Source organism: Carcharhinus amblyrhynchos, chromosome 6 (genome assembly GCF_965287045.1).
Source record: "Carcharhinus amblyrhynchos chromosome 6, sCarAmb.v2.hapA, whole genome shotgun sequence".
In the NCBI taxonomy this organism is placed as follows: Eukaryota; Metazoa; Chordata; class Chondrichthyes; order Carcharhiniformes; family Carcharhinidae; genus Carcharhinus; species Carcharhinus amblyrhynchos.
This window is the reverse complement of record NC_137329.1, coordinates 84325556-84349576: the sequence shown is the minus strand read 5'-3', so window position 1 is coordinate 84349576 and position 24021 is coordinate 84325556. Positions and strand designations below refer to the sequence as shown.

The 24021-nt window shown below is 42.5% G+C and overlaps 1 protein-coding gene across 1 annotated transcript in view; it reads left to right on the top strand.

The window, feature by feature from the left end:
- Positions 1–24021, top strand: part of efcab6 (EF-hand calcium binding domain 6) — a 94292-nt gene that overhangs the window by 40914 nt on the left and 29357 nt on the right. Inside the window, exons 15-23 of the mRNA XM_080190828.1 lie at positions 237–408; positions 8560–8674; positions 12522–12652; positions 12786–13015; positions 15278–15380; positions 16224–16342; positions 19176–19403; positions 22301–22456; positions 23678–23876. Coding sequence (XP_080046954.1) covers positions 237–408; positions 8560–8674; positions 12522–12652; positions 12786–13015; positions 15278–15380; positions 16224–16342; positions 19176–19403; positions 22301–22456; positions 23678–23876 — 1453 coding nt within the window. The remainder of the gene's footprint in view (positions 1–236; positions 409–8559; positions 8675–12521; positions 12653–12785; positions 13016–15277; positions 15381–16223; positions 16343–19175; positions 19404–22300; positions 22457–23677; positions 23877–24021) is intronic.

Below are 24021 nucleotides of genomic sequence, written 5' to 3'. Positions count from 1 at the left end.
GTATTTATTGACTATAAATTATCTAATTTTCTTTCCATTACTTTTTTATGTCAGCCTTGGGTGACTCATCGATTAACTGATTTTATTATTTTTCACTCACCAATTTCCTTCTGCTAATTTTCTTTGTTCCCACCTCTTTTCCTTCCCTCTTTATTGTTTGTTGGTGCTTTTATTATCAAAGCGTGTACCAGCTGAGGTCAGGTTGGTGACTTTTTTCCACATGTTTATATTACCAGGTGTGTAAAGCAAGAAAATGAAGACTTCATACTGGGCAAGATGATGACTTTGAATGAAGTGAAATCAGATCTGTGGCAACGTATTATGCACTGTGATAGCAACATTAGGAAAAGCTTCCTTGCCCACAAGAAGCAATCCAATGGCAAAATCAACAGGGAAGGATTCAAGAGGGTGAGAAACTTTTTATTTTTGAAAGCAGTTAAATAAATATTGACAATTGATTTAGATGCAATACTCCTTCTGTGTCTTTAGCTTATTAATTTGTTCTATTTTTCTCTGTTCCTCTCTCATTGCACGACATGTACACACACTCACTTTCACAAAAGTAAGATGTATCATACATTAGAGAGAAGTACTCTTTATCACACCATATTACTTACTTTTCTACTTCTTCTGATCCAATAACCCTCACCCCCATCCATCCCCTGCTCCCAGTAATTAAGCCTTGCAGAGTTGCAAGGGGGTCAGCTGCCATACAGTACATTGATCAAATGATCTTTATTCAGAATGAGCTTAGGAAGTGAATGTTAATGGGGAAATCAACCCTGGGGGCCATTGTAACTAAGCCTGATCCTCCCTCCATTCATTGTCCAGCTGTGTACTTCCAGCAGGAGACACTTGAATATTGAAAAGGAGTGGGGGACCTGGATAATTTTCCTTTCTTTATCTTAATACCAGGGCCAATTGCAGCACTCTTGCCACTGGCCCTATAAATGTAAATTTGCAGCACAGCCTGGAAGTCAAACAAAGTGCCTCTCTAAGCTTAATGATTCACTGGATTAACTAAATGGTATGAGCAGCTCACATTTACCTCATATTAATTACTAATAATAATATGTATCATTAAATCATTTTGTTTTTGCTTATGCTTTCTTCCCAGCAGCTATATGTAGTGATTGTAAGATCACCATGATCATTATTGAAGAGCACATTAATGGCAAATGGAATAAATATTTTTTTCTCATGTGTTTAAATTAATTGTAACAGTCATGCAACCCTGATGAGACAATACATTTTCTTCATTTTTCTTAATTCTGGGGGTTACTGAAAATTAAGTGGTTGTGTTATAAACAGAATACTCCTCTAGCTCTTTTTGTCTAGTCCTGCGGAAGATCTTAATCCAATCCTGAAATTGTAGTCTTAAATTCCATGGCCTTGATCCATTCATTATCCTCATCGTTATTGATCTGCCTTCATTGGGCTGAATTTTACCTGGAAGGACATATCCCACCTGGCATAAAACCTGAAGGTGACCTGCCTCTGCTTGGTTGGCTTATCCTACTGCTATCTAACTGCCAGTGGGCCTTTAATTGGCTTGAGATGGGACTTCTTTCTCCATCTGAACCAAGTCCCACCCCTGATAACTGTTGAGGCACATCAGGAGTGGTAGCCACTACTGAGACTATGTTATCCCAAAAAGTAGCCTGGAACGACATGAATTGGGAGCCTCACTGGTGTCAGGTTGCAGTGATGGAGTGGAATGCAGAGTGAACAGGGGAAGGGGAGATGAGGAAAGATGTGGGCTCCCTTGGGAGGTCTCTGATCAGCACAGAATGCAAAAGAGGAGGCACCCTCTAGTCTAGCCAAAAGGCTACTGCTTTGACTGGGCAGCCTGGACATTAGGTACTACTTTCTGCACTGTGGCAAAAATCCCAGCAGTGGCAAGAGGATGCCCTAAAGTGGCCATTAATTGTTCTCTTCAGGGCTACAATTATCCCAGTGTGCTGCCCAACACCACTCTCACCGTGGCGAAGATATCCACAGGAGCGGGATGGAACAGATTGACATTGGCCCAGTGCCACTATCGTGCTGACCAATTTTACACACTCCTCTGCCTGCCATTCTACCCCCGGGGTCATAATATTTAAACTTTTATTTCCACTTTCAGTAAAACATATATTAAGTAGTAGGACTGAATATCTTTTAAATACTGAATGTTCTTCTGTTAATTAATAAGTGAGTTTGTCCACTGAAGGAAGTCCAGTACCCCTTAAACTGTGAATATAATTTTGTAGCATAAAACTTGACACAAAAAATACAGAGTGTAGTACTTTATCAAATTGTATGGTGGCATGTAAGCTGCAATGTTCTGTGTCAAGAAGTACTAGAGTGTGTGTTTGTCCTGCTGATTGCTCATACAGTTTCCCCATTTCAGCCACATTGGGCCCGATTTTACCATTGTGTCGTGCCTGTTTTTGGTTGCGAAAACATGATAAAGTCGAGCGTGAGGTGATTAACGCGATTCTTGCCCATGTCCATGCAGATGGCCACTTTACTGAGGTCCAGCAATGGCCACAATCTGACTCGTGCCCGAAACAGGCGCAATGGCAATTTAAATGCATTTACATGCATTATAATTAAATTAATGAACTGCCTGCCCAACTTTATCAGCATTTCCCCATTTACTGCTGCGTTTGCCAATCCAGAATTGGACCTAAAAGTCTGTTTTGGGTGCTCCAGCTACTGAAAAGCGAAGTTCAGAGCTTCCAATAGCTCTCTGACTCAGATCAGTGGCAGGTGAGGAGGGGGAGGGAAGTTGGGGGGGATTGGCGGGCTGGATTATTCTGTGGTGAGGGGGTGGGGAGGGAGGAGGAGGTGGATCAGATGTACCTCGGGGTGGGGAGGGAGGTGGGTGAGATGTATCTCTGGTTGCAGAGGGAGGAGGCCCAATTGTTCACTGATAGGGATGACGGTTGGGGGGGGCGGCGCAAGGGAGTCAGCTGCCATTATGCAGGCGACCAGTGGGGGGGGAAGGGGGCAGGAGGTCATGATAGGTATGGGTAGTGGGGGGCGTGGATAAGGGGGACATTGATGTCTGTGGGGGCCATCGGAACCCTTTTCGTTCCTGGGCCGCTTTCTCGGCTTTTTGCGGCCCAAGAGTGAACTGACGTGGGCGGGCTTTTTCAAATTTTTTTCTAACTGCGCATGTGTAGTTCAGAGCTCTGATCATTTCAGGTGCACTAAGCCTTGCCCACAGCGCAATTCAGGCCTGACGATTTTATTTTCAAGCTAAGTGCTAATGGGGGCACCTGAAAGCAGATTTCCAAGTCAGATCTGAATTATACCCAGATTCAGCACTTAGACTTAAAATGGTAAAATCGGGTCCATTATGTTGCAGAAGTATTGAGGGAGAGGGAGACCTCAAGTTGCTTATAGAATGTCAATGGCAAAGGATTAGAAATTGTTGTTGGGTCAACCTGTCTGTCTGAGATGCCCATTGCTATCAGTGAACAACAGAAGAAAGGGAAAAATAATAAATACATTTGTTTTAAAAAACACAGATTTAACAATATCACTCATATATAAAATCATTTTAAATTTGGGTAATTTATGGAATTTACAGAAAATTAAAATGTTTTTCTGCTCATTGATGTAATTGGTACCCTCCAACATAAATAATAGTCAACTTGCAGGCTAAGTAGGAATGCAGACAACTTTTAATTTTGTTGTATGTTTAATAATTTGTGAGGGCAAGTTTTTTTTCCACCTGACTATAGTCAGTTGGTTAAAAAAGATCGAAATAATTTTGATACTTCGGAATTTTTACTAAGTCACAGCTTCATCAAAATTGAGAAGGTGTTGAATGGTGATAGCTGGAACTATTTTGCAAATGTTTCACTCTGTGTGTCTTATCCTGCTGCTACTGAAAAGTAGATAGTATCTGGACTGTAGCATTTCTGTAGCAGTGAAATTTCCAGGCCTGAAGGGGAATGAGTATTAATCTCTCTGATTCAGAAGGATAAAAGGGTGCCGTGTTAAACTAATTAGGAGGGGGGGGAGGGTGCAAGGGTAGGTGATATTACGGGGTCTAAAGTTAAGGAGAGGGTACAGGTAAGGGAAGAGGCCGCGGATGTCCCAATAATAGAGGGAGTAGGGGGCGTGAGTATGGTTGGTGGCGTTACGGCAAATAGGGTCAAGGTGAAGGCTGGGATGAAAGCACTTTATCTGAATGCACGAAGCATTCGGAATAAAGTGGATGAGCTGGTGGTGCAGATCGGCACAAATGGATATGATCTGGTGGCCATTACAGAGACGTGGCTGCAAGGTGACAGGGACTGGGAGCTGAATGTCCAGGGGTATCAAGTGTTTAGGAAGGATAGGCGGGAGGAAAAAGGGGGGGGCATAGCTCTGCTGATTAAGGATAGCATCAGGGCGGTAGCAAGGGATGATATTGGAGCCAAGGAGCAGAAAGTGGAATTGTTGTGGGTAGAGATTAGGAACAGCAAAGGGAGGAAGACGCTGGTGGGTGTTGTCTATAGGCCCCCAAATAATGATCTGGAGGTGGGGAGGGCTGTTAACGCGCAAATAAGTGCGGCGTGCAGGAATGGGACGGCCGTAGTTATGGGGGATTTCAATCTACGTATAGATTGGTCGACCCATGTTGGACGCGGTGGGCTCAAGGAGGAGTTCTTGGAATGCTGCCGGGATAGTTTCCTGGAACAGTGTGTGTTGGAGCTGACAAGGGAGCGAGCTATCTTGGATCCGGTGTTATGTAATGAGGCGGGTAGAATAAGGGACCTTGCGGTGAAGGATCCTCTTGGGGAGAGTGATCATTGTATGGTGGAGTTTCTGTTGCAGATGGAGGAGGAGAAAGTGGGTTCCCGGACGCGCGTCCTTTGTTTGAACAGAGGGGAGTACGGTAGGATGAGAGAAGAATTGGCGAATGTGGACTGGGGGAGCGCGTTGGAAGGAAGGTCTGCTGAGGAGCAGTGGAGGATCTTTAAGGAGATCTTTCTTGGTGCTCAGCAGAAATTTATTCCGATGGTCAAAAAGGACCGTAGGAGGAGAGGTAATAAGCCGTGGATAACGAAGGAGGTGAAGGAAAGTGTTAAATTAAAAGCGGAGGCGTTTTGAGTAGCTAAGAGTAGTGGGCAAGAAGAGGATTGGGAGAGGTTTAAATGTCAACAAAGATTGGCAAAGAAGTTGATAAAGAAGGGTAGGAGAAACTATGAAGCTGGGCTAGCGCTTAATATAAAAAAGGATAGCAAGAGTTTTTATAAATATATAAAAAGGAAGAGGCTGGCTCGGGTGAACGTTGGTCCCTTAGAGGATGAAAAGGGGGACTTAGTGGTAGGGGATGGGGATATCGCTGAGGTCTTAAATAACTTTTTTGTTTCTGTCTTCACGGAGGAGGACGTGAATAATTTGCCGGGTGTTAGAGATGGAAAGGTGGTAGGACTGGAGGGTCTTAATGACATTACTATTACTAGAGAGGCGGTGCTCGACAGACTGGAGGGGCTAATTGTAGACAAGTCGCCAGGGCTGGATGGAATGCATCCAAGGGTTCTGAAAGAAATGGCGGAGGTGATAGGGGATGCCTTGGTGGTTATTTTCCAGACGTCGCTGGATTCCAGGGAAGTGCCGGAAGATTGGAAAATGGCTAATGTTACGCCGTTATTTAAGAAGGGTGCTAGGCAAAAGGCAGGGAATTATAGGCCGGTTAGTTTAACGTCTGTTGTAGGTAAAATGTTAGAATCCGTCATCAAGGAGGAAATAGCGAGGCATCTTGAGGGCAATTGCTTGATAGAGTAGACGCAGCACGGTTTCGTTAAAGGGAAGTCGTGTCTGACAAATTTACTGGAGTTCTATGAGGATGTGTCTAGGGCAGTGGATAGAGGAGAGCCGATGGATGTGGTCTTTCTGGATTTTCAGAAGGCGTTTGACAAGGTACCTCACAAGAGGTTATTGCAGAAGGTCAGGGGACATGGAGTTGGGGGTAGGGTGTTAGCGTGGATAGAGAAGTGGTGACTAGTGGAGTGCCCCAGGGGTCGGTGCTGGGGCCTCAGCTATTTACCATTTATATAGATGATCTGGAGGAGGGAACCGAGTGTAGGGTGTCGAAATTTGCTGATGACACCAAGATTGGTGGAACGGCAAATTGTGCTGAGGGTGTGGAGAGTCTGCAGAAGGATCTAGATAGGCTGGGCGAATGGGCCAGGAAATGGCAAATGGAATTTAATGTTGGCAAGTGTGAGGTGGTCCACTTTGATAGGAATAATGGTAGGAAGGATTATTACTTACGTGGCGAAAAACTGCAGCAGGCGACGGTGCAGAGGGACCTCGGGATCCTTGTGCATGAGTCGCAAAAACCCAGCTTGCAGGTGCAGCAGGTGGTCAGGAAGGCAAATGGGATGCTGGCCTTCATAGCGAGGGGGATTGAATATAAAAGTAGGGAGGTCTTGCTGCGGCTGTATAGGGCATTGATGAGGCCGCAGCTGGAGTACTGTGTGCAGTTTTGGGCGCCATACTTATGCAAGGATATTTTGGCCTTGGAGGGAGTGCAGAGGAGGTTTACTAGGCTGATGCCGGAGTTGAGGGGGTTGAGCTATGAGGAGAGGCTGAATAAATTAGGCTTGTACTCGTTAGAGTTTAGAAGAATGAGGGGAGATCTCATTGAGACGTATAAGATGATGAATGGGATGGATAGGATAGAGGTGGAGAGACTGTTCCCGCTCAGAAAGGACAGTAGGACTAGGGGGCACAGCCTCAAGATAAAAGGGGGGGTGGTTTAGAACAGAGTTGAGGAGGAACTTCTTCACTCAAAGGGTGGTGAATCTCTGGAATTCTCTGCCCGTTGAAGTGGTGGAGGCTACCTCGCTAAATATTTTTAAGACGCGGGTTGATGGGTTCTTGATAAGAGAGGGGATTGAGGGTTGTGGGGAGAGGGCGGGAATGTGGAACTGAGCCACGACAGATCAGCCATGATCTTATTGAATGGTGGGGCAGGCTCGAAGGACTAGATGGCCTACTCCTGCTCCTATTTCTTATGTTCTTATTATGCTCAGATCGGTTTATTCATTCTATGCAGCCTCCAACCCTGCCCCCACACACACCCACAAAATCCTTCACTTTCTGCCAGCTAATTACAGAATTTCTAAGAAGGAATCTAAAGCCCCCACTGCCCTCTACTCATTACCAAAGCGGAGAGAACGTGGTGATAGCAGTTGGTAGTAGAAAACAAATGGGTCACTATAAATACCTTTATTGTCTGTTGGATTTTGTTAAGTAATCTTCTGAGTGAAAGTCAATTAAGATCTCTGAAACAGTATTGTATTATTTTAGCAGGCAGAGAACCATGCAGTTAATGTTTTACCTTGTCGTTTGACAAGGTACCTCACAAGAGGTTATTGCAGAAGGTCAGGGGACATGGAGTTGGGGGTAGGGTGTTAGCGTGGATAGAGGATTGGTTGTCAAATAGGAGGCAGAGAGTGGGGGTCAATGGGTGCTATTCGGATTGGCGGTTGGTGACTAGTGGGGTGCCCCAGGGGTCGGTGCTGGGGCCTCAGCTATTTACCATTTATATAGATGATCTGGAGGAGGGAACCGAGTGTAGGGTGTCGAAATTTGCTGATGACACCAAGATTGGGGGAAAGGCAAATTGTGCGGAGGGTGTGGAGAGTCTGCAGAAGGATCTAGATAGGCTGGGCGAATGGGCCAGGAAATGGCAAATGGAATTTAATGTTGGCAAGTGTGAGGTGGTCCACTTTGGTAGGAAGGACTGTTACTTACGTGGCGAAAAACTGCAGCATGCAACGGTGCAGAGGGACCTCGGGGTCCTTGTGCATGAGTCGCAAAAACCCAGCTTGCAGGTGCAGCAGGTGGTCAGGATGGCGAATGGGATGCTGGCCTTCATAGCGAGGGGGATTGAATATAAAAGTAGGGAGGTCTTGCTGCAGCTGTATAGGGCATTGGTGAGGCCGCAGCTGGAGTACTGTGTGCAGTTTTGGGCGCCGCACCTGCGCAAGGATATTTTGGCCTTGGAGGGAGTGCAGAGGAGGTTTACTAGGCTGATACCAGAGTTGAGGGGGTTGAGCTATGAGGAGAGGCTGAATAAACTAGGCTTGTACTCGTTAGAGTTTAGAAGAATGAGGGGAGATCTCATTGAGACGTATAAGATGATGAATGGGATGGATAGGATAGAGGTGGAGAGACTCTTCCCGCTCAAAAAAGACAGTAGGACTAGGGGGCACAGCCTCAAGATAAAGGGGAGGCGGTTTAGAACGGAGTTGAGGAGGAACTTCTTCACTCAAAGGGTGGTGAATCTCTGGAATTCTCTGCCCGTTGAAGTGGTGGAGGCTGCCTCGCTAAATATTTTTAAGAAGCGGGTTGATGGGTTCTTGATAAGAGAGGGGATTAAGGGTTATGGGGAGAGGGCGGGAAAGTGGAACTGAGCCACGACAGATCAGCCATGATCTTATTGAATGGCGGGGCAGGCTCGAAGGGCTGGATGGCCTACTCCTGCTCCTATTTCTTATGTTCTTATGTTCTTATGTTTTATTAAAATCTGTTTTGTAACATGATATATAATCCCTTGGTCTTTAGGTGCTGCATGATTGTGACATAATTATGGATGAACACCAATTTAACATTCTAGCTGATGTATTGGGTTTCAAGAATCAAGACTTAAATTTCTCTGACCTTTCTGAACGATTTAAAGGTAACAAGGATATTAAGCGTTAGTCACACGAAGATCACCACTATAAAAACATAAGTATTGCCATTAAAACTGGGGTTCCGTCATCACAATAGCATCTGAAATATCAGATGTTTTTGCACAAGAGGAACTGAAAAATTTTTAAATGATCTTCCCTGTTATTCATCGTCTCTAAATAAACTCACCAGATTTCTCCCTGTATTCATCACACAGCTTCTGCCTGAGTTATCCCCCTTTGGAATCTTCCCTTCCTACCATTAAAATTTTTAAATCCAAGATCGATATTGTCTAACCCTTATGCTTTTATTTACCTTGTAAATAAATAAATAAATAATCCTATTCTTTTTCACTCTTGATGGTATCCTGCAACCCTTTTTAAAATTCTTTCAAGGGATCTGAACATCGCTGGCTCAGCCAGCCTTTATTGCACATCCTTAATTGCCTGTGAGGGCCATTTAAGGGTCAACCACGTTGCTATGGATCTGGAGTCGCATGTAGCCCAGACCTGGAATGGGTGGCAGATTTGCTTCTTGAAACGATATTAGTGAACCAGATGATTTTTTTATGACAGTTGGGAAGCTTTCATGGTCATCATTAGACTTTTAATTCCAGATTTTTATTCAATTCAAATGTCACCATTTGCCATGGTGGAGTTTGAATCTGGGCCCTCAAAACCTTTAGCTGGGTTACTAGTCCAGTGACAATACCACAGTACCCCTGCTTCCCCATTAATCTAACTAATTAAAAGAGAATACAACTTGATGACAGCTTAACTAGGTAGAGTCCTGTTTTGTAGGAGCTATGTTGGCTTGGAGTGAAGAATAATGAGGGCAATTTATTATTAACCTAACTACAATATTTATATACCACAAGAGAAAATGCTGGAAAATCTCAGCTGGTCTGGCAGCATCTGTAAGGAGAGAAAAGAGCTGATGTTTCGAGTCCAGACAACACTTTGTCAAAGCTAAAAGGCTTGGAAGGGGAAGATATTTATATTGCAGCGGGAGGGAATGAAAGATGAGTTATAACCACGGAAACCAGGGAAACCAACTAATAGCTGTCCACAAAGAGAATAAAGGGTGTGAATGGCCAAAGAGCAGAGAAGCTAAAATGAAAATGTTGGTTGGGGTTGGGGTGGGGTGGGGGTTGGAGGGTGGGGGGGGGGGGGGGGTGGGGGTGTGTGGGTGAGGGGGGTGTGTGTGGGGTGGGGGGGGGAGGAGGAAAATGGATGGAACAGAGGTAAGATCTGGAGAAGGAGAAGCAAAGGGGGAGAAAAGGTAAGGGGAGGTGCATAAAGTAGGGGAAAAAAGTGGAGGATGGGGAAGAAAAATGAAGAAAGATAAGAAAAACAAAAAGGTAGGGAACAGTAAAAACTTAAATAAAATAAAATGAAAACAGAAGGGTCAAGGTGGGGTAGAGCAAATCATCTGAAGTTGTTGAATTCGCTGTTGAGACCAGAAGGCTGTGAAACGCCTAGCTGGAAGATGAGGTGCTGTTCCTCCAGTTTGCACCAAGCTTCACTGGAACATTACAGCAAGCCAAGGACAGACATGTGGGCGTGGGAAACGGATTGTGTGTTAAAATGGCAACCAGCGGAAGTCAGAGTCCTGAATGCACATAGACCGAAGGTGCTCAGCAAAGTGATCACCCAGTCTCTATTTGTCTTTCCGATACAAAGGAGATCACATTGGGATCAATGAATGCAATACACCAAGTTGAAAGAGATGCAAGTGAAACACTGCTTAACCTGGAGTGAATATTTTAGACCTTGGATGGTGAGCACAGAAGAAGTACAGAGATAGGTGTTACACTTTCTGCGATTGCATGGGAAACTGCAGAAGAGGTGTTGAGTATAGTGGAGGAGTGGACTAGGTTACTCAGGAGGGAATAGTCTCTGCAGAATGCTGAGAGAGGGAGTGAAACGAAGGTGTGTTTGGTGGTGGCATCATGCTGGAGATGGCAAAAATGGTGGAGGATTATGCTTTGCATGCGGAGGCTGGCAGGATGAAATGTGAGAACATTTCATGACATTGAACTCTATCCTTGCTCAGAGAAGGAGAGGAGGGAGTGAGGGTTGTGGTGTGGGAGATGGACCACACGCTGTTGAGGGCCCTGTCGAAACTGTGGATGGGAATCCATGGTTGAGTAAAAAGGAGCACATATCAGAAGGTGGCATCATCGGAACAAATGCGATGGAGGCAAAGGAGTTGAGACGAATTTCCACCAGTCCCAATACTTGAACTCCATCTCTTCTGGCTCCAGCCCTTGCCGTGTCTTCACCATACCCTCCGGTCTTCCCCTCTCTGAGGGTGAGTGTGGTGTTCTCAGCAAAGGACTCAGCTTTGTATCTTTACGTTCTCACCTCAATGAATTCCTGGCTCGACATGATGTTGAACTCTTCTTCCGTCGCCTTCATTTCTGTGCCCATTTCTTTAGGCAAGAGTCCTCCCCCTGTTCCACAGATCCTTTCATGTGCCTCCAACATTCTGCCTCCGATTGGATATCCTCAACCAGGACAATTACCTACCCTCGATCTTTTCATTGGGACCTGTTGTCGGGACATTGGCTGTCTCAATTTTTCTGCCCCACTCACTCGTTCCAATCTTTCTCCTTCCAAAGTTTCCACTCTTCGCTCCTTCGTGTCTAACCCTGACATCATCAAACCTGTTGACAATGGGGGTGTTGTTGCTGTCTGGCAGACTGACCTCTACCTCACAGAAGCTGAGCGCCAACTCTCAAATACCTCTTCCTACTGGACCATGACCACACCATTGAACATCAAGCCATTATCTCCAACACTGTCACCGGCTTCATTTCCTCCAGATGCCTTCCCTCCACAGCTTCCAATCTCATGGTCTCCCAACCCCCGGACAGCCTGCTTCGACCTACTTCCATTCTCAACTCCTTCGACTCCTTTGCGTTTGTTCCGATGATGCCACCTTCAAAGTGGTGCTTCTAGTATGTGCTCCTTTTCCCTCAACTGTGGATTCCCATCTTCAGTTGTCGACAGAGCTATCAACAGCATATGGTCCATCTCCTGCACCCTCCTCTCAATATCTTCATGTTAGCTTCTCTGCCATTTGGCCATTCGCACCTTTTATTCTCTGTGGAAAGCTATTGGCTGGTTTCCCTAGTTTCTATGGCTATGACTCATTTTTTGCTCCCTCCCCCTGCAGTATAAATATCTCCCACTTTCTATGCCCTTTAGCTTTGATAAAGGGTCATCTCGACTTGAACCATCAGCTCTTTTCTCTCCTTACAGATACTGCCAGACCTACTGAGATTTTCCAGCATTTTCTCTTTTGGTTCAGATTCCAGCATTCACAGTAATTTGCTTTTATACAATATTTATATTATCAATCCAGTCCATTGTTAAAGTATTAGCTTTAATTCAGAATTCTCTAGGCAAAAGCAAAAAAAAGTTAAGAATGAGATCTGAAGCTGCTAGATTCTTGAGTAGGAGCTTTTTCCCATAATTTTGTATCCCTGGTTTGCCACATCAAATCCATGATTCATACTGTTAACTTTCCCCTAATGTGACCTCTTAATCTCTGCTGGTATTATTGCAAGGAGACCCTGGGTGGAGTCCATTACTTCCCCACTGGCAAATAGGGGAAATCAGTACAGAGGATGAGGCAAACAAGGGACACCTGTCTTATTCATTATTTGTGATTGATCAAAGCTGGCTTTAGATAAGGCCGAAGGGCAAGTCATCTGTTTATCTTCTTGTGGGATCCAAGCAGAGTTGGGCCATGGAGGGAAAAAGGGGAAATGGGCTAAAAGGAGGAAGGAGTAGGAATTAAAAGGTATTATTAAATTGGATTTTAATATTTGTTTGCATGGTCTACAGATTACAGAATGGTAAATCCAGTGGCTGCATTAAAGCAGTGTTCCAGTGAGACAGTTGATTTCAATATGAGACGCATGATTGCTGATGATTGTTTTACTTACATCGGGAATAAACTGAAAACTGGTCTTTTGGTAAGACCATTTGTCTTTGTACATTCATGTTTTCTGTTGACTTTGCAATTTTTTTTTTGTCAATGAGTATTTTAAAATTAGGTTGCTACTACTGGGTGACGTTACTAATGGCCTATTAAAATTGTTTTTAAAGGATTTGCATTCTGTATTTGATCAATTAGACCATAACCATGATGGGTTAGTTACGATGTATGACTTTCGTAAACTGCTTGAGAACTGCCTGCTAACAACAACAGAGTATCATCGCTTTCTAGAGATGTTGGGACTGACCCCTGAGTCAAAACTAGCCTACCTCGATTTCCTTAAGATACTTGAGATGATCGAGTCCAAGAAGGGCCACTGCTGGAACACATCTGTTTACAAGTCAGTACATAGCTTTGCATTTTTAATCTGTTTGCATTTGTTACGTCATACTTGTCTTTCAAAAAAACCTTGTTCGTGAGTGCAAAGAAAAAGTAAAAAGCTGCACCAATTATAATCTGAGACAAAAGCAGAAAATGCTGGAAATGTACCATTGCAGGTCAGCCAACATCTGTTGAGAGAAAACATGTTAACATTCTGAGCATTCTGAGGGCTGAATGTAGAGGAAAGCATTTTAATAAAATTCTAAAACGCAGGGCTAGGGTGAAGAGGAGTGGAGGTTGAGTAGGAAAGAGAGGGAGGAGGCTTGCCCAGCATGGAGCTGAGGTTAATAAGTTGACTGACGTGCAATTCTTCTTAGAAGAAGAGCAGGATCATGTCAGAGGATGTAAACTATCGCCTCAGTCAGACAATAGGAAAAGACATTAAACGAATTAAACATCTACTAAAACCAGGTAATTGGCTAATAGCTAAGATAGAAAGAGATTCACCCCAGGGGAAATGCAGAAAATGTATAGTATGGCCTAACTGGTCCCACTCCTGCTTTTACCACTCTTATTATTAATATGCCTATAGAAGATTTTTGGATTTCCCCTTTATCTTAGCTGCTTGTCTATTTTTACACACTCTATTTGCTTCTCTTATAAGTCTTTTCACTTTCCCTTAAATCTTTTATATAGAGTCTGGTTCTCAGTTTTATTGTCCACTTGGCATCTGTCCGAAACACATTTCTTTATCTTAATCTTTTTCTCTTTTACCATCCAGGGAGCTCTGGATTTGTTTTCCCTGGTTCTCTGTTTCATGGGAATATTCCTCATCCATGCTAAAATGATCTATTCTTTAAAGGCAGCTGATTATTGAATTGCCATTTTGCCTGCAGTCTTTGATTTCAGTTGATTTGGACCAGATCCCATTGAAGTTGGTTTTCCTCCAGTTAATAATTCCGACTTTGGATTCTTTTTTTTCCACATTTAACCTAAATCTCATGATACAATGGTTACTGTCCCCTAAATATTGCCTTATTGACAAATGATTCACTTGGCCCACTTCACCATCTTCTTGAATGCTGAACTCCAATTTGTAATCACCACTATTTTGTATGGGATTTATGGCAGTGACTCCTCCAATGGTCATTTAAATGAACTAACCCATAAAATTCTGGTGCAAGCTAAAAGCAAAAAACTGTGGATGCTGGAACCTAAAACAAAATCAGAAAATGCTGGAAAATCTTAGCAGGTCTGACAGCATCAGTAGAGAGAGAATAGAGCTAACTTTTCAGATCTGGATAACACTTCAGAGCTCGGACATAGGATCACCTGGAATGTTAGCTCTATTCTATCTCCGCAGATGCTGTTAAAACCTGTTGAGATTTTCCAGCATTTTCTGTTTAGGTTCTGGTGCAAGCTACTTTGCAGGCTGTTGGTGGGCTTAATTCATCTTACATTGGTACACATACAATGTAACTCATAAGCATGGGGATCCAGGGACTCTAACATTCAGCGGTACATGCATTGCAGTTGCATTTCAATTTTGTTTCGTATGGCTATGTTTGAACTTCTCTATCATTTCAACAAAGCTGTTGATTTCTGCAGTGACACTGCACAGTGTGCGTCTTTCTTGGAGGCTTATGTGACCTGTTTTCTCGTATGTGTATCTAACTTCCAGGCTATTTTGTCTCTCTACTAACAAAAATTGATCTCATCATCTTTTTTCCTTTGCTGAAAGAAATGACTTGTGCTGGGCCTGATGCTATGAGTGCCAGTCATACCTCAGGTACTTCATCCAAACGATCATATAGCTCTGAGTATTGACAGACCATTGAACTGTGAGGGAGTAATATTGCCAGGCCTGATCTTCCCTATTTGATGCCACTGTGGCTCCTAATCAGAATCAGACAATCTGGATCCTATACATTTCCTTCTTCCTAGGCTAGGGATTGCAAAATCAATCATACTATCGCTGCTGTTGCTTGTCTAATCAACACTGAATAGGATCAAATCTGATACCCTCTGCCCTGTAATGCTCAGTTGCACAGCAGACTTGAAATTAATCAGCTGAACCATCAGGAGTTGTTTTCGTTTAATTTGGATTTGCAAGAATTTGTTGCCATATTGTCTACATTAGTCACCTGTCTGTAATATTAAATGATTCAAAAGCAGATGTGAAAATATGTTGACTGAAATTGGGGGAGGAGGGGTAAATTGTTCATCTTTGTATGTGATTGTGGAAACATGAGGATGACTTTATGGAATGACTTTCATTTAGTTGCAGCTCAAGTCGTGATGAAGACAGTACTTTGCTGGAGTGTGAGCAGGTCCATGACTTCCTAGCTAATAAAGCCAAAACAAGATGCTATGAGCTAACAAAGGTCAGGTGATAGTACAAATCCAAAATGTTGCTGAAATAACATCTTTTGACCAAAGTGTTTCAAAATTATGCTTGTTTTAAGTTTATTTTGCTCACGTTCCTGCTTATTTGATACACAACTTATTTGTGTATCATTAAACATAAAATCTTCCATGAGCCAGTGCAATTGGGCAGTGTTTTAGAAGGAAGTTTTTCTAATTAAGAATTTGTACTGTGTTAAGAATGGTCCATGATGTGTTTAAGTATATGTCAGGTGTGTTAGGACCTGGTGTCATTTTATTATTACAGCTGAAAATAGGCATAAACAAAAACTAAAAATTTTTAACTGGAGTGTCTAGTCCTCCAACAGTGAATAATCTAATTCTACATGGCTGAAAATGACTTTAAAAAGAACTATACAAAATTATTTATGAATGATATTGGAGTACAGTTGTCAGTTTCCTAGCAGATTAAAGAACTAAATAAGTAAATGTTTTTACAGTCTACCTCTTAATGACTTTGCACCTAAGTAAATAGCTTTAAGGCTTCCAAAAAGGCCTGCAAATGGGCGCAAATAGCATAATTCGATACAGGGTTCTGGTCTATTTTGAGGGGGGAGAGGGGGCTATATTCCAGTACGCTACATCAATGCAAAAGATTGCAGAAACTTAATCTGAGCTGGACATAATTTGCGCTTGAAATTCCCTTATCTTTAGCACTGGTTTGGTGTATTTTTGATGTTTTGGGCACAAACTAGTGGAAACTCCAGGCCTGTAATACCATACATTCCTTTTAATCAGTACTGAATTTATAAATGCTTATATCAATTATAAAATGATAGAGAATTGTATTTAATGTTTTTTAGGCTTTTAAACAAGTTGACTCAAATGGTAACCTCATTGTGCAGAAGAAAGAAATGAGGGAACTTTTATACCGCTTCTGCTTACCAATTTCAGCAACAACATTTGAAAAACTTTGGTCTTGGTAAGGACTTTTAATTCTTCATCTTTCTAGTTTTTCTCCTTGACTTCTGAAGGAGCATCCTTCCTAAACAAATAGACTTTCGTTGTGTCTGTGTTTAGATAGTGAATGGTCACATTTTGTCTTCACTCAACCTTTCCCTCTCTTCACATTCATATACTTGCATATTACAAAGCAGGAAGCAGGGGCAAAAACAGAAAATGCTGGAAGTCCTCAGCAGGTCTGGCAGCATCAATGGAGAGAGAAACAGAGTTAGGAACAGTTGTTGGAGATGTTTGTGCAGATTTCCACCTCAAGGAAAGAAAAGCTACCTACATGAAGCATCAGACACATTAGAAAAACTGAGTGCAATAAGACCGTACAGGCACTTGAATTACTTCTTCAGTAATCCAGCAACTTTCTTCGTGTACCTTTGCACTCATGTAGTTTCTGTTGTGTGTTTTTGCTCAATCAATGGAAGGTTTCTTCATTGGTGTCATCAGCCTCATCCTTAGAGAATAACCCTATCTCCAAAGAGTCACCTGCTGACTCTGCTTGGAGTTGCTGCATGTTTGCCATCAATGACTCCCCAAACCTGTGGGAATCCACCCTGTGCAGCAAATGCAAAAGGCCCCTGTGTCTGACTGGCCCAAACAGCATCATCATGGACTTTAGTGGCAGCCTTGGTAAATATGGCTTGAGGTCAGTAGATTATAAAACCCTACAGTTGTCAGCAACAGATCCCTGAGAGGAGCTCAGGTGGTGGTGGTGAGGGATTTGGGGTTTGGGGGGAGGAGAGAGGGAGAACAGGGGAAGGGTGTGATGGTGTGTGGAGTGGGGATGGGGAAGTGTGGTGAGGGAAGGGAATGAGGATGTGAAGAAGTTCACAGGCATGGTGACCTTTATAGCCATACATATTGGACTCTTTTGTTCCAGGATGCTGTCAATGTCAGCAATGGCCAGTCTATGAAAGTCTGAACTTACATAAGCCCCCACCATGTCAAGGAAGTTATATATTCTGTGGTAGGGATCACCTTTTCCGATTGGAGCTCTATGTCCATCTCCTCTGTCCTGTGGAGAGGTATGTGGTGGCAGAGAAATCAGTTGCTGTTGTGTTCTTGCTCCTTCTGCTGGTGTGTTATTGCTACTGCTGCTGTTGGTGTTAACGTATCTGCTCCTTAGTCGAGGCCCATAATATAGATCCATATGCTGCTCCCATGATGCAGTGCAGGCTGGCAGCAGGGAAATGCATGTCAATGTGGACAACGTCCAAGTTAGGTAAAATGACTCCCAAAAAATTTGGGAATCAACATGTAAAGCCGGGAAAGAATGCTTTCCAAACAAGTCTTTCCCATAAACATGACAGCAGCTATGCACTTTCACTCTTTAAAGGCTTCCTAGCCTGTCAATTTCATTGATCAATGGTATCCCAATATGTTCTCCCCTTGTTCACTGTGGCAAGTTCCACATAACTTGAGAAACCCGTGGACTTCCGTTACAGCCAGAATCTTGGATTCACGCTACAATTGATTGTATATTTAAGTATGTATTATTTATATATGTAGATTGGATAGTTAAATGATTAACCTGACCGCTGCAAACCTTACAGCCCAGAATGCATCCTAGTGAAAATTAGAAGTGGCTAGGATTATGTCACGTTTCTAACACAGTGATATTTTGCGAAGATTAATCCAATCTATTGCAATTTAATTTACTCTGCTAATTAATATGTAAATAACATATCAATTCAGAGCAATTCAAATATAAATCTAAAATTTCAGTGATTGCTAGCTCAGAAGCTGTCTAATTATTATGATTTTTTTTTTGTTTTGCCAGCTAGCAGTTAATATCATTGTTTTCTCTCTTTCCCTTAACCAGATTACACAGGCATTCAGCAAGAGTGCAGTAATTCTGATAGTAGACTGAGGGATCCATTCAAAATTTCAGCCCCTTGTTTGTAATGCTTTCCACTGTTTGGTTATCTTGGTTAATGTATACAGGCTAGTTAAAGAAATCCAAACTTTGCAGATTGGAGGCTGCTTTTCTAAATTAATTGGATTGATCAGTTCATTTGGTGACTGGGGTTCCTAATTTATCTATGTCTCAAAACAACATTTTATGTGGGTCGCGGTCAACTTGTGGAACTATGACATATGACAAAATGAGCACAAGAGGTTGGTGTCTACCTGCCATGCCGAATGAGTTGCTGGACTTTGGCAAAAGCAAGCAATGAAATGCAATTCACTCTTTAAAGTTCATTAATGTCCTTTAGGGATGGAAATTTGCCATCCTCACCTGGTCTAGCCTATATGTGACTCCAGAGCCACAGTTATGTAGTTGACTCTCAACTGCCCTCTGAAATGGTCCAACAAGTCACTCAGTTCAAGAGCAACTAGGGATGGGCAATAAATGCTGGCCAGCCAGCGACGCCCATGTCCCACGAATGAATGAAAAAAAAATCAATGACAGTGAATGATGACTAATATTAGAACAAGGGGTAAAGGATAACAAGCCAATTCAGCCTTGATGGAATGGATTTCTGAAGGCATCCTCCTGCTCATGTGGTGTAACTTTAACAGAAATTCCACAAAAACTCCAGCAAAACAGTTTTTAGCATTGTTCATATCACCAAAGTTATGGAAGGTAATAGGGAGGCCCCAAACAGAAATTCACATCCATAGTTTTATTTTTCAGATCAATTTGCCAGTTGATTTTTTTTGTTCTACAGCATTATTTGGGTTTCTACCTTTTATTACTGAATGACAAAACACACCACTTTGAAGGGACAAAAGCACTTCCTTTGTGCTTGAAAGACGTAGTTATAACTTCCTTTTATTTGCATTCCGTTATCTTGCAGGTATGACTCAGATAAGAAAGGCTTTATCACTCACTTAGAGTTCTTGAAGAAGCTTCAGAATAGGTTTGCATCACAAGCCCAAATTGACAACAAACAAGTTGTTCCAGAAAGCCAAAGCAGCTTATTGGATCATCCGATCAAGAAACAGCAGTCCCACACAGATGACACCCAACAGCAGAAACCTCAGAATGGAAAAGTCAATATTGCTCAGTTAAAAAGCCAGCTCAAGTAAGTAGATTACTGAACTTTTTCCTATCAAAACAACTTGGAATTGTAAGCTTTAGCATCAAATTATGCTAGTGCACTTAGTTATATGATGCCTATTGTTGCTACTTTGAAAACTCCAAGCTTCAAGTGAAAAAATTATGCGATAATGCTATATTATCCATCGAGGAGCTCCACTTAACATTAGGAGCGTGTGTCAGGAATGGCTAGTCCTCTAGTGCAGTCCTCTCTTCATTTAAGTTCTCTTTGAGCACAATTACACATTGGTGTTGCACAATCACCCCAAATATTACTGTGTTGAACTGCACAATGAGGTGTTTTTTCAATGATCCCTTATTTAGCATGCTCCTGATTGCTGTCTTGCCACCTGATGTGACATCAGATGGCATGACCATTGTTCGGAGACATTGGAATATAAATTTGTGGAGGGGATTATGCACGGGAGTAAGGGTGTAAATATGAAAATCCACCCAGGCCTAACTCAGGAGTAATAATGGACCAGGAGAAAGTCCTCAGTCTCATTATTATGAAAGCAGAGAAATGAGAAATCAGATCAAAATTGACTGGAGAAAGAAAGGTAAAGAGAACAAGTTTTATATCTCCACTGCAATTCTGATGTTTGAAAAAACTGAAGATTGCAAGGGCTGATGATCCAGCTTTTATCTGGGCAAATCTGTGCAGACTCAATGGGCCAAATGGCCGCCTCCAGCACTGTAGGGATTCTGTCATTCGATGAAATCAACAGTTTGAAGGAACAAAAACAAAAAGCAAACTACTGCAGAAACTAAAATCTGGAATAAAAAAATGTTAGAAACAGTTACTTTGGCACCTGTGGAGAGAGGCTGGCAGAGTTACTGGATAGAATTTTCTTGTGGACTTTGCTATCCCAACACTGGGACCAAATAGGGGTCTTCAGCTCACTCTTTATGCAGCCATTTCAACTCAAGTGACATTCCTGGAGGCAGCTTCCTAAACATCCACTTTTGCACTTGCTATCCTATTGAGAACAGTGGGGGAAATTTAGTTGCTGCCTCCTACTCCCAGGCGTGGCAGCTTCAGAACGTGGCAGTCCCATCAGGAGAGTCGGACACTTCTAAGGTAACTTGAAGATCTCAATGCACCTCACATGGAGGTTTACTTAGAGCCGATAAATGTATTTAATATACCAGTGGATGGAAGGTGGTTGGTCACTCAGGCAAAAGGAAAGGTCTATCCAATTGGATCATTGCAGCCATTGGGTCTGCCTTTAGTCCCTATGGTCCCTTCTTTAGGGTATGGAGCCTCTGACTGCAATGGCCCCCTTGACTACTTAAGGGAGGCCACCTCCATTGATTTCTTGGCCTATGCACTTGTTTGTGGACTCTCCACAGCTGGCAAAATGCCAATGAGTACTCAAGATGATGCCTAATTTGGGCCTTGACTATCTAAATTGGCAGCTGATCTTAGTGGGCGGGCAGCTGATCCCACTTAAAGATGTGCACGAACAGGATTACTGGAGCTGTGGAGTTATAGAGCTATGGTTTAGGGACAGGAAGTGCAGTCATAAGGAGTAAAATAGGATGAATTGTGCTTTGGGAAGAGTGTATCAGCATCTCTTAAGGGAGTGGCAATGAAGGAGATTCCTAGTAGTACTAATGGCAAGGTAGGCTGGCGAATGTGGGGGAAAGGAAGTAGAATGTCTGCTGCTTGAACTGAAAGTTGGCAGAAATATGGAAGCTTGAACTACTGGGAAAAGAAATGTCAGGTTGAAATCAGTGAACTGTAAGAATGCAGACCCTCATCTCCAGCACCTTCCCCATGGAACCTTCTGGGCATAATCCCATCCGTAGAACATCCCATTGCCACCCCCTCCCCCTCCCTTTCTGGGCACTGTACTTTTCTGTGTGCCTCTGGCAGGTTCTGCTTGCCAGGTGCACGTTGTGGGGGACCTGTTGTGATTCATGTCACTATAACTTCATGCTGACATGAATGGATAATTTACCGTAGGGGGACTATCAGGCTTATATTCCTGATATGCACATTTAAAGGCATGTAAATAGGGATCCTGACTTTTGAACTTGGTTGAGATGCTCATTATGTTATTGGTAGGGGGCGGGACAATTGATTGGTGAAATTCCACCAGTGTGGAACACGTTTTGGGACTCCCGCTCCATCTTCTATTCTCTTTGCTGTTCCTGTCCACTTCCCCCACCCGCCTCCCAGGTGGCAGGAGCAGAGAATTCCCCCCAGTCTTTACAGCCTGAACCAGAGTGCCTGTTTTAACAGGGGTGTGGTTGAAAGGGGACACTAATTGTTGAGTTAATTTATGGAGAAGCAATTATTTGCTTAGTCAACTGAAAACTCAAGTGTCACTTCATTTATACTAATTAAACATCAAATGCTATGTACCTAAAACTAATTAGAATGCATTATTTGTACATTAAAAATCAAAGCTTTCTTGGAGAACATGCAATGGAAATATATTTCAGATACACGTCCATGATTCTAAATTTGCTGCCTATAGTTCTCACTGGAATGCTTCAATAGGTGAAAGGACAATAATTCAAATCACCTATTTACCAGAGGACATTTTTCTAGAAAAGAAATGTAATAAAACCTTTCTTTTTAATAATGAGTTATGTTGTTTTCAAGCGATTGAAGCTTTAAAAATAAAAATAGAAGGAATTCATTTCTAAATGCTGATAAAAAGAACCTGTTCTTTTACAACTTAAATAGCACTGTGATCTAATTCATTGCAGTACAATAACAGAAAACTTCTGAATTGTTATTGTCAGGAATTATTACTGGTGAAGGTAGTGGTGTTGTTAACTAGATTATATCTCTATGGAATGAATAAATCAGTTGTATGGAACATGAATGTGATACATTAACCTGTGCTTTTTTTCTGATTGCTCCGTAAGAGCTAAATTCAGGAATCATCACAAAGGCTTTAATGAGGCCTTTGATAAACTGGATAAAAAGAATGATGGCTGTGTGTCAGTAAATGATTTTCAGAGAGTTCTGAAGGATCATAACTATCATCTGGGTGAAGAACAGCTCAAACAGCTCTTGGTCAGGTATGAACAGGCAGAGTATAATTGAATATCTAGGTACCTTTTCCGTTGAACCGTCATCTTAGGAAATACCTATTTGTGAATTTAATTAACTTTAACTTAAAAGAATATAAGACTATGGGTGTATTTAAAGTCCAGAGGGATTAAAATAAAGTAATCAGAGCAGGGATAGACCATGTGAGCCTACTCCACCATTCAATATGATCATGGCTGATCTTCCTGAACTCAATTCCCAGCCCACCTCTCATAACCTTTGATTCTCTCAGGGACCAAAAATCTATTTACCCCAGCCTTGGATAACATCGGCGATGGAGTTTCCACCCCTTAGGGGTAAAGAATTCCAAAAATTAACAATCCTCTGAGTAAAAAAATTTCTCCTCATCTCAGTTAAATGACCACTCTTTATCCTGAGACTGTGGCCAAGCCAGGAAACAACTTCTTAGTGTTTATCCTGTCAAATCTCATCAAAATGTTATACATTGTATGTCAGTTCTTATTCCTCCACAAGTCCAGAGTGTATAAGCAAAATTTACTCAGCATCTCATCATTGGACAACCTTTTAGGAAGCCAGTCATTTTTTTTTGGACAGCCTAGAATGGGTGGTTAGGGATATTTACCTGATATCCTGCCACTGCCATGCCATTTTGCCAGTGGCAGGAAAGATGGCAAGTCATCTGGGAGGCCAATTATTCCACTTAAATAGCCAACTAAGGGACATTTTCTGCCTCTGTGGACATTTTGCCCATGTCAGAAGAGTTCACTGCTATGTAGGGACACTGACAGGTGGATTTTTTGCCGGTTCGCAGCAGGTCTCAGGTTGGCCTGCTGGTGGCAATAGCCCTCAACTCAATCATCAGGGTTTTCCTGCCTGCATCCCCCAACCCCACTTAACTTTCTTCAAACAAATCCAAACATTGAAATTCTGTCTTTCTGTAGCTATGACCTCAGCATGACCCATGGTAGCGTTTGTGTTGCTGCGATGCTGACTCTCTGATTGGGCTGAAGCTCTTGGGGCTAGGCCTCCATCCTTAATTGGACAGTGACCCCAGCAGCAACTTGATTTAATTGGTTGCTGCCAATAAAATGCCATTCACCAAAGCATGGTTTCCACTGCGTACCAAAAACAGGAGCAATTCTTCTAACCTGTATTTCTCAAGTGCAGTTGTGCTGAAGAGGAACTAACATTTCTTTATATTTGATTTTGCTTTTCCCTCCCCACTCCAGTTTAGAAATCCCAATGCACAACTGCAAATTTTCTTATTCCGATTTCTTGAGAGCCATTGAGGATATTGAGGATAAGTCATTGAAGCGTGGCCCAAAGCTTACATTTATTCCACCAGAAAACTTTCAAATACCATCTCCAGAGAAAATGCTTGCTAAACTAAAGGGAATTGTTGTCAAATCTTCAGGTGCATTATTCAAGGTGAGTCATTTTTTGAATTCTGGATGGAGAACTTTTCTGCTTACCATTCTGTATCAGTGTAAGGCAAGTAAGTGTGGTTTAAATTGGCCATTGTACATTAATATCAACCTCCAACCAAATTTGATTGCTAAACCAAAGTGGTGTT